Raw genomic sequence first — 12,576 nt, 5'->3', positions numbered from 1 at the left:
TTAAAATCTCGGTTTGATCCGGAAATTCCGGTCAAATTTCCCTTTACATTTTAGATATCATAAGATCTCATGAATTTAGTGGTAATTCTCATCCTTGCAAAGTAATTAAGAAAGAAGTTTCTCATACTTGAACATCGATCTTGAGGAAAAAATTGAATATCATTTGTGATAATCTATACATGTTACTTTGATGTACAAAAGAATTTTTTAAAAGAATGTGAATTAGTTATGGGACAGGGAGGTCTAAAACTATCAAAAAAGTTTGCTAGCAAACTCATCTATGTGCTTCCATCTGCATGAGAAGAAGAGGATTTTCTGGCAAGATCTCTTAGTTGTGACAAGCTTCTTCCAAGCTTCAATGCAACATTCATTTCGAGCATTTCTCCGTCTTCGCTTTTCTCGAAATCTCTTTGTTGAATGCTGGTTTCAATTGACTCTTCCCATAAGTGTAAAGAATCCAGCACAGTTTCTGTACATTTCAACACTACCATACCGATTTGGCCACCGTGCTCAAATGTATTGACTGTGCTAGCTAATGCACCAGCTGTGACAGCCACAATTGCTGCCCATGATCCATGGCCAACAAAGGCAGACCCAGCAGCTGCAATGCCAGTGAGTAATGGACCAGAGATGGCTAAGATCTTGTTAACCTTCAATGCCAAGTTGCCTAGTCTCATGTAATCTTCACTATCTTTTCTCTTTATCACTTCAATCACCTCCCTCATCTCCTCTTCAAGATCTCCACTGCACCCATTCTTTCCTTGTGTTTTGTGCTGCTTTCTTGGGGATCCTTGTGTTTTAGGCCACCAAACAGCAGGCTCAAAATTTTCAGGAAACTTTTCAATCATTTTTCCTAACAAAGGAAGAGGGTAAGCTTTATCAAGAGCCAATGTCTTCTCCATTGCATCCTTCACATCTAACGCGGTAGGATCGCGAAGAGCAAGTGTTGTTCGTATTTGGCTATAAAGTTGCTTGAACAATCTAGTGGCATTTCTTTGCTCTTCCGCAAGCTGTGAAGGCTGGATTTTGTTCATGATCAGTAACATTCCAGTAGCTGCAGAAAACAAAAGAGTAGAAGATATCTTCAAAGCCAAAAGAGGTGCTCCAACTGTACCAGCTGATGCAACGCCAGCCATTGTTGCTGCTGTTAGAGTGATCATGTTAATTGAATTCAAAAGAAGTTTGTTCCAATTGTCACGTTGCTCCCCAATGTTTTTGTGCATCTCTACTCTATCAGAAACAGCTTCTAAGATTGCGTAAAGCTTGGCTGCTGCAGCAGTAGTTTTAGACTCGATTGGCTCACACTGATCTGGCCTTGTGTTTTCTAATAATGGGACTGTACTTGTGAGCCCATCTCTTAAATTCAGCTCCTCAACAAATCTTAATGGGGTTCTTGGAACTGGGAGACGAAATCTTGAAAGCTTAGGTACCGCAACAGCAGCATTGATTCTTGGTGAACAACTACAAGAACAAGAAGAAGAGAAAAGAAAGCTTGAAGCTTGTAAAGAGGCCATTTTGTATATGGTTTTTTCCCTTTGTTTTCTGAGAAAATGTAAGGGTTTTCTTTGATTATTTCTGTTCTCTGGCTTCTTCGATGTGTTTGTAATATGTAGGGTGAGAATTCAGAGGTTGATGATGAAAATGGAGGGAGGCAATGGAAGGGTATTTATAGCAACGAACATACCTGTAAAGAAAAGGTCATAAGGTTGAATAGACTTTGTGACAGTTGACAGGGCACAACATTGGCTGCTGAATCTCGCATGGACCTGTTCACCACCACTTGAAGATTATTTACTTCAAAAATTCTCCCTAGCCTAGCCAGCTTCTTTGGTCTCAAGTGTGACCTTGTAAAACTTTGTGACGCGCGGTGTCTTACTTGCTCATTGGATTTGCAGGATATTCAGTGAACTATGAGATTAGTCGTGGTGCGTACAAGCTGGTCCGGACACCCACGTAAATCAAAATAAAAAAAAGTTGCTCTACGTACACACATTATTATATTGTGGCATCATCTCTAAAGGAAATCACAGGCTCCTGATCTCTTGAATATACTTTTTATAAATATTAAACACAAATATTTTTTTTGTTAAATTTAAATCAAAATTTTTATTTTAATTCTTGATTCAAAAAATTGAACAATTAATGTATATATCTAATACAATTTATATGATTCACTTGATACTTATAAAAGTCACCACAAATAACCTACAATAATAATTACTGTATATCCACACATAAAATGTCACATAATTTATGTTATTATACCTTTAAATTAAATAAATAATAAATATTTTATTTTTAGAATCATAGATATAAAACTCAGATCGATTTAAAATTTAACTTAAATTGATATGGATTGAAAAAAAAAACATAATTAATTTGATCAAAAATTAAATTGATCCATTAACGTGATTGATTCACGTTTAACCTAATCAATATCTATCTTTTATTCAATTAATTTTTTTAAATATAAAATAGAAATCAACCCTCTAACTAGTGATGATTGTTCATAATAACTGGTTTTTTATTATTGGTGCTTTTCAAAAAAATTACCATTTTTTATTTTTTAGTGAGAGATTGGAGGAAAAATATCGAATTATTTTTTTGTTCATACTAAAGCTGTCTCTAGAGGTTGAGTTTTAAATATATTCTATTTATTGTAAGTGAGTTCAAATCTATTCACACTCATTTCATGAAATTAAATTTTCTAATATAATATACTTCTTTCTTCGTATGTATGCCATGTTATGAAGCAGCATTTCTAAAAATAAAATAAAATGAATGAAAGTGAAATTGGTGATGAAACAACTTTCAGGATGTCTTGCCCGCAAACTCATCTATGGTGCTTCCATCTACATGAGAAGAAGAGGATTTTCTAGCAAGATCTCTAAGCTGCGACAAGCTTCAATGCCACATTCATTTCAAACAGTTCTCCTTCTTCTTTTTTCTCCAAATCCCTTTCTTGAATTGTAGATTCAATTGATCCTTCCAAAGTGTATAGAATCCTGTTAAAGGAAAAGCAATCACACGATCTGATTGAGAATGATTATAGCATGTAAATATAATTAATTTTATGTTATGATTTGTTTACTTAAAATAGTACATAGGTTCTATATAAACTGTTTCCTTATGTACCATATTCTGATCAATACAGTATACAGAATTCTCAATTTAAGGAGCACAGTTTCTATACATTTCAAACACCATACCAGCTTGGTCACCATGCTCGAAGGTATTGACGGAGCTAGTTCATGCAGCTTCTGTCACTGCCACAATTACTGCCCAAGATCCATGGCCTACAAAGGCTGACCCAGAAGCTTCAGTGCCAGTGAGTAATGGACCACAGATAGCTAAAATTTTGTTTGCCTTAAATGCCAAGTGGCCTAGTCTTCACTGTCTTTTGTCTTCATCACCTCTTCAAGATTTTCACTCCACCCATTCTTTCCTTGTGTTTTCATCACCTGTTTTCTACTTGGGGATACATTTGGTTTTGACCACCATATAGCTGGCTCAGAGTTTTCAGGGAACTTTTCAACCATGCTCCCTAACAAAGGGAGAAGGTAAGCTTTATCAAGAGCCAATGTTTTCTCCATGGCTTCCTTCACATCTAACTCCTTACGATCACGAAGAGCAAGTGTAGTTTCTATTTGGCTATAAAGCTGCTTGAACAATCTTGTGGCATTTATTTGCTCTTCTGCTGTGAAGGTTAGATTTTGTCCATGATAAGTAACATTATTTCCGGTAGCTGCAGAAAATAAAACGGTTGGTGATAACTTCAAAGCCACAACGGGATCTCCTACTGCTACACCAGCCATGGTTGTAGCTGTTAGAGTAATCATTTCGATTGCTTCATATTGATGATCTGGTCTCGCGTTCCGTAACGGGATTATACTTGTGAATCCATCACTTAAATTCAGTTTAATATATTTAGAGAAAATTTAATAAATCTTTTTAGATTCTGGCCAAAGTACCTTGAATAAAAAAAAAGAGAGAAAAAATAATAATTTAATCACCGTATCAATCCCGAATTTTTTCATCTCAACAGAAAAACGCAGCTTGCCATATTGTAATTCTTATGGTCTCAAATTCCAATTCCTTTTGCCACAATTGTGAGCAGGTAAAGGAAGTATTTTTCCCTTGAAGCTTTGAATATTGTCCATCAAATGTAAATCTTTACTAGTTCATCAGTCATTGTTTTTGCCAAACGTTAACTAGCAATGCCCGTACGTTAAAGAGAATCACAGCCATTAAAAGGGAAAAAAAAAATTGCTATAGTGATATTTGAAAAGTCAAAGGGGGTCAATAAGATTAAGACGTAAAGAGTATTAAAGAAGGAAAGAACCATATTCCACATACAAAAAAAAAAACGAAAATTTTATGATCAACCGTATTAATTAATGTTACTTTTAATTTCATGCCTGGAATCCTAAGATCCAAGCAAGATTAGAGTATGCATAAAAGACTGCTGATTTTAGATCCAAGAATAATCTTACAAAATTACAATTTGAAACCAACAAAAAAATAATTCTTATATACTTGGTACTTGGACATTGTTAGCAACAATGTCTTGTCCAAAAGAGACATTGATCCTAATTTGATGGCATTGCCCATGAATTTGGGTACAACATCCTTACAATGCTTCAACTATCCTTTCAGTAAATATTTCAATGGCAAATTGGAGATCTGAGTCTTATTGTTGATATATATATGCAAATATTTCTACATTATATTATGCAACATCACTATAATTATTTCCACATTTCAAGTTTTCTTACTTAAGCCTAAATATCCTCTTAGGAGGCCTCGTCTACTTCAAAGTTATGTCCTTACAAATTATCTCACATGTAGAAGTGATCTCATAAATGGCAGTCCATTTGATCTTATGATAAAAATGTCGAAAGGACTACGATTTTTGGTAATCAGAAGAATACTTTGATAAAAATGTCAAAGTTATTGGGTCTCAGGATAGACATTAGCAATTTTTTCTTTTCTTTTTTTTGACCTTACAAATTATCTCACATGTAGAAGTGATCTTATAGATGGCAGTCCATTTAATCTTATGATAAAAATGTGGAAAGGACTAAGAGTTTTGGAAATCTCAAGAATACTTATCTCCACATATCATTTACTTGCTAATTGGGTTTAAGATTAAAAAAAAAAAAACCTGTCGGAAATCAGATTTTCTTGGTATAGTTCAACAAATGAATGGAAGCATTCGCAATTTCTGCAATATTTTATATGCAATAGTAAGAATCTTGGACTTGCATACAAGTTTTTGAGGTTAGAGGCCTGAGAGAAGCCGCTTTGTACAAGGAATTGGTCTTGAAAATAATAAAACAAAGTGATTGGTTATGGACAAAAAAAAAATCTACTTTCAAAATAGCTTGCTAGCAAACTCATCTATGCTTGTTCCATCAGCATGAGAAGAAGATGATTTTCTAGCAAGATCTCTAAGCTGTGACAAGCTTCTTCCAAGTTTCAATGCTACATTCATTTCAAACATTTCTCCTTCCCTTTTCTCCAAATCCCCTTCTTGAATTGTAGATTCAATTGATTCTTCCAAAAGTGTAAAGAATCCAGCGCAGTTTCTATACATTTCAACCACCATACCAACTTGGCCACCATGCTCGAAGGTATTGACCGTGCTAGCTAACGCTCCTGCTGTCACTGCCACTATTGCTGCCCAAGATCCATGACCTACAAAGGCAGACCCAGCAGCTGCAATGCCAGTGAGTAATGGACCTGAGATCGCTAAGATTTTGTTTACCTTCAATGCCAAGTTGCCAAGCCTCATATAATCTTCACTGTCTTTTTTCTTTATCACTTCAATCACCTCCCTCATCTCCTCTTGAAGATCTTCACTCCACCCATTCTTTCCTAGTGTAGTCACCTTTTTAGGCTGTTTCCTACCTTGGGTCTCATTTGATTTAGGCCACCACACAGCAGGCTCAAATTTTTCAGGGAACTTTGCAATCATGCTCCCTAACAAAGGAAGAGGGTAAGCTTTATCAAGAGCCAATGTTTTCTCCATGGCATCCTTCACATCTAACTCCGTAGGATCACGAAGAGCAAGTGTAGTTTGTATTTGTCTATAAAGTTGCTTGAACAATCTTGTGGCATTTCTTTGCTCTTCTGCAAGCTGTGAAGGTTGGATTTTGTTCATGATCAGTAACATTCCAGTAGCTGCAGAAAATAAAAGCGTTGATGATAGCTTCAAAGCTAAAAGAGGAGCTCCTGCTGATACACCAGCCATGGTTGCAGCTGTAAGAATGATCATGTTAATTGAATCCAAAAGAAGTTTGTTCCAATTGTCACGTTGCTCCCCAATGTTTTTGTGCATCTCTACTCTATCTGCAACGGCTTCCAAGATGGCATAAAGCTTGACTGTTGCTCTAGTAGTTGTTGGTTCTTGATCAATTCTTGTGTTAGTGGCAGTATTCTTCTCTATTGGGATTGTACTTTTGAGCCCATCTCTTAAATTCAGTTCCTCAACTACATTTAATGCATTTCTTGGAACTGAAATACGAATTCCTGGGAGCTTAGGTACAGAAATGGCAGCATTGATTCTTGTTGAACAATTACAAGAGACAAGAAAGCTTGAAGCTTGTAAAGAGGCCATATTAATGTATATGGATTTTCCCTTTTCTTTTTTGAGAAAATGTGTCGGCTTTCTAATTTCTTGGCTTCTCTAATGTGTTTGTGATATGTAGGATGAGAATTCAGAGGTTGATGATGAAAATGGAGGGAGGCAGTGAAAGGTTTTTATAGTAACGAACATAACTGAAAAAGAAAAGGTCTTACGGGTTGAGTTGACCGCTGCATGCATGACTTAGTTGACGAGGCATAATGGCGCCCGACCGGACCCATTCACCCTCTTGAAAATTCACCCTTCAGCCTATATAGCTTTACTGGGTCTTAGGCGAGACATTGTAAAACTTGATCAACCTACGTTATTACCATTTAAATTGATCAATTCTGTTGTTATAATATATGTTTTCTCAATTTCTTGACATCGTTGCTCATCCAAGATTCTTCTTGTCTATATATAACAAGTAATGGAATTATATAATGATCTGATCAATTCTGCTTGTTTAGTGATATGACCTAGATAATATATATAATTATTGATTTGTTCAAAATAAATCTAAATAATATCAGAACTCCTTACTATCAAATGTGGTCAAGTTTGATTTTTCTTTACCCTTAACCTCAATCAAATATATATATATGAATTCTTGAATCTTGATACATACAATATATTTTTAATAAAAAAAATAGACTTGATTTACTTAAACTAATATTTGCATAATTATAAGAAAGATAGACACACGAAAGAAAAATAAATTCTTATATTTTTTCATAGATTAAATGTGATTTTTTTATATATATTTGTTTCTTTTTTAATGCTGTAAGTATTGATAATTATAAATTGTCATAAATGCCACCTGATTGCTAAACCAAATAAAAAAAAAAGTTTGTTTAATATTTTTTTGCGGGTACGAATTAAATTATAATTCCATTGCAAAAATATCTTTATTTATTCTCTAAAAATATACAAAGTAATATAGGAAACTCTTAATTCTTACAATCAAGATGCTGATAGACAAAAAGTTATAGTTATTTTAATGAAATTAAATCGCAATAATTTTGACATTTTCAAGTTCTTGTTCATAAAAAAAATGGAGGGGGTTAGCAAATCACTATCTTGACCAAGTAAACAATTTCCGATAAGGTTGCAGTTTATATTGATATTTCCATGTTGTCATGAATATAGTCAAACGACTCAAACCCTTGGAGCTCATGTCACTATTGGCAGTCCTTTCTCAGCCAAGCATCAGACACTAATACTTTTATTTTTATTTTTATTTTTATATGTTAATAAAATTTAAATTTATTTTATTTTTTTAATTAATATTATTTATTTTTATATTTTAGATATTTTAATTGTTATGTGTTTTTTTTGTTTGTTTTGGATTTGTTTTTGATTGAGGAAGGAAGTGATTGAAGTTTGAATTTTTTACTAGTTTTTTCAATTTTTTTGGGCTTCATTTTTTATGGGGTATTTGATTGAGGGAAGAATGTGATGAAAGTTTGGATCTTTTCAATTTTTTGGGTTTTTTTCTTAAGATGGGGAATTGAGGTCAACTACCCTCTTGATGATTGCGTTTGTGTTATGAAAAATTGAGATCCACATTTGTAAATGAATGACCTTTTTGAATTTGTAATATGATCGGATTTTGTAAGAAATATTTGTGTAATGCAGGCAATTACAACAGGGGTGTTGTCAGCTGTCAGTGACATAGTAGCACAGAAACTCTCTGGCATACAGAAACTTCAAATTAAAAGGATTTTGCTCAAAGTGGTATAAGCTTCTTTCTCATTTCGTTACCTTCAATTCGTTTTCCAATGAACTTTGAGTGAGCAGTGTGAGTTTTATTGGTTCCAGTTTCTTTTTCCCTTTGATTTTTGTTGTAGAATACCGTAACTTCATTGATCGGAATCTTAGCAATTTATGTGTTAGGACTCAGGAGTAGGCCAAATTCTATTGATAGGAAATAATAGGAAAGCTGAGACTTTGGTGGAAGTTTGGATTATCAGTTCAATGAAGTCGACTTATTTCAGGGAATTGCACTTAGTTGTAGACTGGTATACTGTGATAGAGGATTCACAACTTTGCATTGGTTTGTAAATTGTTTCTTCTGTTTCGAAGTTGAATCATATTATTTCTGGAAAATGGGAGAGTATATTGCTTGGTGGATATGTATCAAATAGTTAAGAACTGTTGCAAACATAGAAAGGAAATTGTGATTGAAAAACCACGAATCCATGGGGAGGGATGGGGAGTTTTGGTATTTGTTTCTCTACACTAATTTTCCTTTGTTCACAATACCTGTACAAACATAAGCAAACTGTAGAGAAGCTGATGTTACTAACCTGTTTAAAAGTATGGTTGTGGTTGCTTTTCAAAGTGTTTTTCACTCATAAATGTATCAAAATAATATATTATTTTATTTTTTAAAAAATTATTTTTGATATTTTTTTTTGTTGAAATCGAGAATAGATATAATATAAAAAAAGAAAGAATAAACAGTGCGAGCAGGGCTATAGCTTTAGCTACATAGATTGTAGCCTAGGCATCCACCTACATACAATAAATGAATACAAGAAAACCTATAACCCTACTATTAGTCCAAGCAAAAACAAACCCACACTAAATCAGAAATTAAGCAGACCATGCCGAAATGCATTCATGATTCCTGTATAGATCGGCACCAGTATACCAAAAGGAAGAGTTGAGATTCCTGATCCATCCTGCAGCAATGTAAAACAAAAGCCATAGGATATCTTCCCATATTGGCTTTTGATCCTCAAATATCAAGTTGTTCCTAGCATTCCATATAGTCCAGACAATGTTAAACATAAAGCCCCCCCAAACAGTTCTTTCAAACTTACAGTGATTGCCCTGCAAAAGACCCAGCCATTGACATTGAAGGTCGTCAAGGCCATAAGGCATTACCCAACTCAAACCTCTCCAATCTACAATTTTGTTCCATAGTTTCCAAACCACTTGGCAATGCAAGAGGATGTGGGATACAGATTCTGAATGTTGCTCACAAAAAGGACACTTGTCCTCCTGAGGGCTTAGAACATGCCTCTTCACCAGGAACGCTCTTGTGCAAAGGCCTTCATTTAAGGCTAGCCATAAAGTCATTTCTGTTTTTGGAGGGCAAATGGATTTCCATACATTTGTGACATAAGTAGGAGAACCAGCATACCTGATTCTTTCAAGGGCAAGCATACAAGAATTAACAGTATAATCTCCGTCTTTCCCCCATTCCCAAATCAACCTGTCTTCTTTCAATCGATGAATAGCTGCAAGATTAAGATCAGACATTAAGCTTTGAACCATCAGGGTCTCACTAGCTTTGAGGGGCCTTCTCCATTTCAGATTCCAATACCAAGTATCCTCTAACCAGTATCCCATCTGACTAACAAACCCTGATTTGGAGGAGGATAGGTGGAAGAGGGTCGGGTAAGAATTAGCTAAGCAAAAGCCAGTCAACCAAGTATCTAACCAAAATTTAACATGATTACCATTACCCATTTTAAGAGTACAAGCAGCTCGAATAAGAGAGCTATCAAGATCCAAGCTAGTAATAGTAGAGCTGATTCCTCGCCAAATCCCTGAAAGTTTTTTCTTGAACGTGGGCATCCCATTTATAAACTGAGGTCTGTATTTTGCTTTAATAAAATCTGCCCAACTAGCTTTATCATTGCTTCCTAATTTCCAAATCCACTTGAAGAGGAGAGCTTTGTTCTTTGCTGAAATATTCCCAACGCCTAGACCACCCATTTTCTTTTCTTTTGTCACTGTATCCCAAGCAAGCCGATGAATTTTCCTGTTATCAACACTCCCACCCCACAAAAACCGAGCCTGCATGGATGTGATCTTGCGTGCCACTGTCTTTGGAATGCAGAAAATAGACATGTAATAGAGAGGAATGGCAGAGATTACACTTTTAATCAAAATTGTTCTCCCCGCCAGGGATAATAACCGCCCCTTCCAAGAGTTGAGTCGTCCTCTAATTTGAGAGAGAACAGGTTTCCATGTGGAAATCCTTTTGGGATTAGCACCTAGAGGAAGCCCCAAGTATTTGATAGGGAGAGTATCACATCTACACTTGAGAACACCAGAAAATCCCTTCAGCATATATCTCATCCACCCCCACCCCCACCAAACTACTCTTATGGAAGTTAACAGTAAGCCCTGAGCATAAGCTAAACCAACGTAACATTCTCTTGGTATTTAGCAAACATTGAAGATCATTTGGAAGGAAGAGAAGAGTGTCATCTGCAAATTGCAAATGATGAATATATGTTGTTCCTGCAGATTCCACACCATACAAAGCACCTATTTTCAGGCTCCTGCTGATGAGAACTGATATGCCTTCAGCTGCCAAACAAAAGAGAAAAGGGGAGAGGGGATCCCCTGCCGCAGACCACAAGATGCTGTAAACTCAGAAGAAGGGGAACCATTGATTAAAACAGATAGTCTTGCAGACGAGACACAAGCCATAATCCATTTCCTCCAACGAGCACCAAAAATTCATGTAACCCATAACATCATTAAGATAGGACCAAGACACAGTATCAAAAGCTTTTCTGAAATCAAGTTTGAGAAGGAACCCTTGACAGCTTCGAGATTTCATGGAATCCAGCATTTCATTAGCAATAAGGACTGAGTCCAGAATATTTCTGCCAGCAATGAAAGCTGACTGGGAGGGACTAACCACACTCTGCATAACTGCTTTTAGTCTAGTGGCGAGAATCTTAGCAATAATTTTATATAGCCCATTTAATAAACTAATAGGTCTATAGTCATTAAAAGAGGAGCTGCCGGTAACTTTTGGAATTAAAGCAATATAAGTAGTGTTAATACCTTTAGGAAGGTAGCCTCTCCTGAAGAATTCAAGAACCATTGTAAACAAGTCATGTTGCATTAGCTCCCAGAATTTCTTATAAAAATTGAAGTTGAACCCATCAGGACCTGGGGCTTTAGAGCCTTCACTACTGAATATGGCCAGCTGCACCTCTTCTATAGTAACCTCACTTTCAAGCCAGGCGGCTTGGTTTTCAGTGAGCTTCATAAAGTCTGCACTGCCCACCGTGGGTCTTGTAATCAAAGATTCAGAGTAGATGTTTGAGAAATATGCTTTGGCTCCTTCTTTGATTTCATTTGGACTGGAGAGAATCTTCCCGTTGTATGTGAGCTGACGAATATAGTTTTTGCAACCCCTAACTTTTTGCTGAAATGTGAAAGAACCGAGTGTTTCTGTCCCCCAGCTTGAACCAAGACTGTCTTGCCTTTTGTCTCCATATGGATTCAACATATCTACAGAGTTTCCATTGCATTCCTTTTAGCTCATATAGCCTGTGTCGATCTGAGTCAGAAATCTTGCCACTTTCAGCCTGATCCTCAAGGAGCCGAATAGAAGACTGGATATTTTGTAGAGCCCAGTCTTGATTCCCAAACACAGTTTTATTCCACTGGCCTAGCTTCAGTCGTAGAGCACTAATTCGTTTGATCACCTGAAAGTCACCAGGGATATCATGCACAATTTCCTGCCAGAAGGCCTTTAGAGTGTTTTGGAAAGATGGGGCCATGAGCCAACAATCTAACCATTTGAATGGCTTCCATCCCCAGTTAACTTGTTCCTTACCAACAATCAGGGGGCAATGATCCGAGAGACCATGATCCAGTCTAATCAGCTTCAATGAACTAAAGTGAGATAGGCATTGTGTGTGAGCAAAGGCTCTATCAAGCCTACTCATAGAACCACCTCTAAACCAGGTAAAACGATGATTCACCATCGGGTATTCTACCAATTCACAACCATCAATAAAAGTTTGGAATTCTGAAGCCCCTCTCTTGTCTAGCAGACCACTACTTCTATCTGCCTTGGATAAGGTCTCATTAAAGTCACCTATTAAAAACCAAGGGTAGTCTGAAAATGCATGTTTAAGTTCAGTAAGTTCTGACCAGGAGGCTGCTCTTTCAGCTCTAGAGCCAGCTCC

General features: G+C 36.1%; 2 protein-coding genes and 1 pseudogene across 2 annotated transcripts in view; 1 reads left to right on the top strand and 2 right to left on the bottom strand.

Annotated features, from left to right (window-relative positions):
• Window positions 1–278: 278 nt before the first annotated feature.
• LOC118059264 (probable F-box protein At4g22030) lies at window positions 279–1,599 on the bottom strand (annotated as a pseudogene).
• Window positions 1,600–5,374: 3,775 nt separating this feature from the next.
• Window positions 5,375–6,619, bottom strand: LOC118059266 (probable F-box protein At4g22030). The gene has a single exon (XM_035072106.1). The coding sequence runs from the start codon at window positions 6,617–6,619 to the stop codon at window positions 5,375–5,377; it is 1,245 nt and encodes a 414-aa protein (XP_034927997.1).
• Window positions 6,620–7,970: 1,351 nt separating this feature from the next.
• LOC118050904 (peroxisomal membrane protein PMP22-like) overlaps window positions 7,971–12,576 on the top strand; it is a 56,611-nt gene continuing 52,005 nt past the window's right edge. The window contains exon 1 of the mRNA XM_073408555.1: window positions 7,971–8,362. Coding sequence (XP_073264656.1) covers window positions 8,258–8,362 — 105 coding nt within the window. The 5' untranslated portion in view covers window positions 7,971–8,257. The remainder of the gene's footprint in view (window positions 8,363–12,576) is intronic.

Source organism: Populus alba, chromosome 4 (genome assembly GCF_005239225.2).
Source record: "Populus alba chromosome 4, ASM523922v2, whole genome shotgun sequence".
Classification (NCBI taxonomy): domain Eukaryota; kingdom Viridiplantae; phylum Streptophyta; class Magnoliopsida; order Malpighiales; family Salicaceae; genus Populus; species Populus alba.
Note: the sequence above shows the minus strand (reverse complement) of the source record. Positions and strands in the feature narration are given on the sequence as shown.

What these genes read in the sequence shown, in the direction of transcription:
- LOC118059266 (XM_035072106.1), bottom strand. Translation starts at nt 6,619, where the DNA reads ATGGCCTCTTTACAAGCTTCAAGCTTTCTTGTCTCTTGTAATTGTTCA.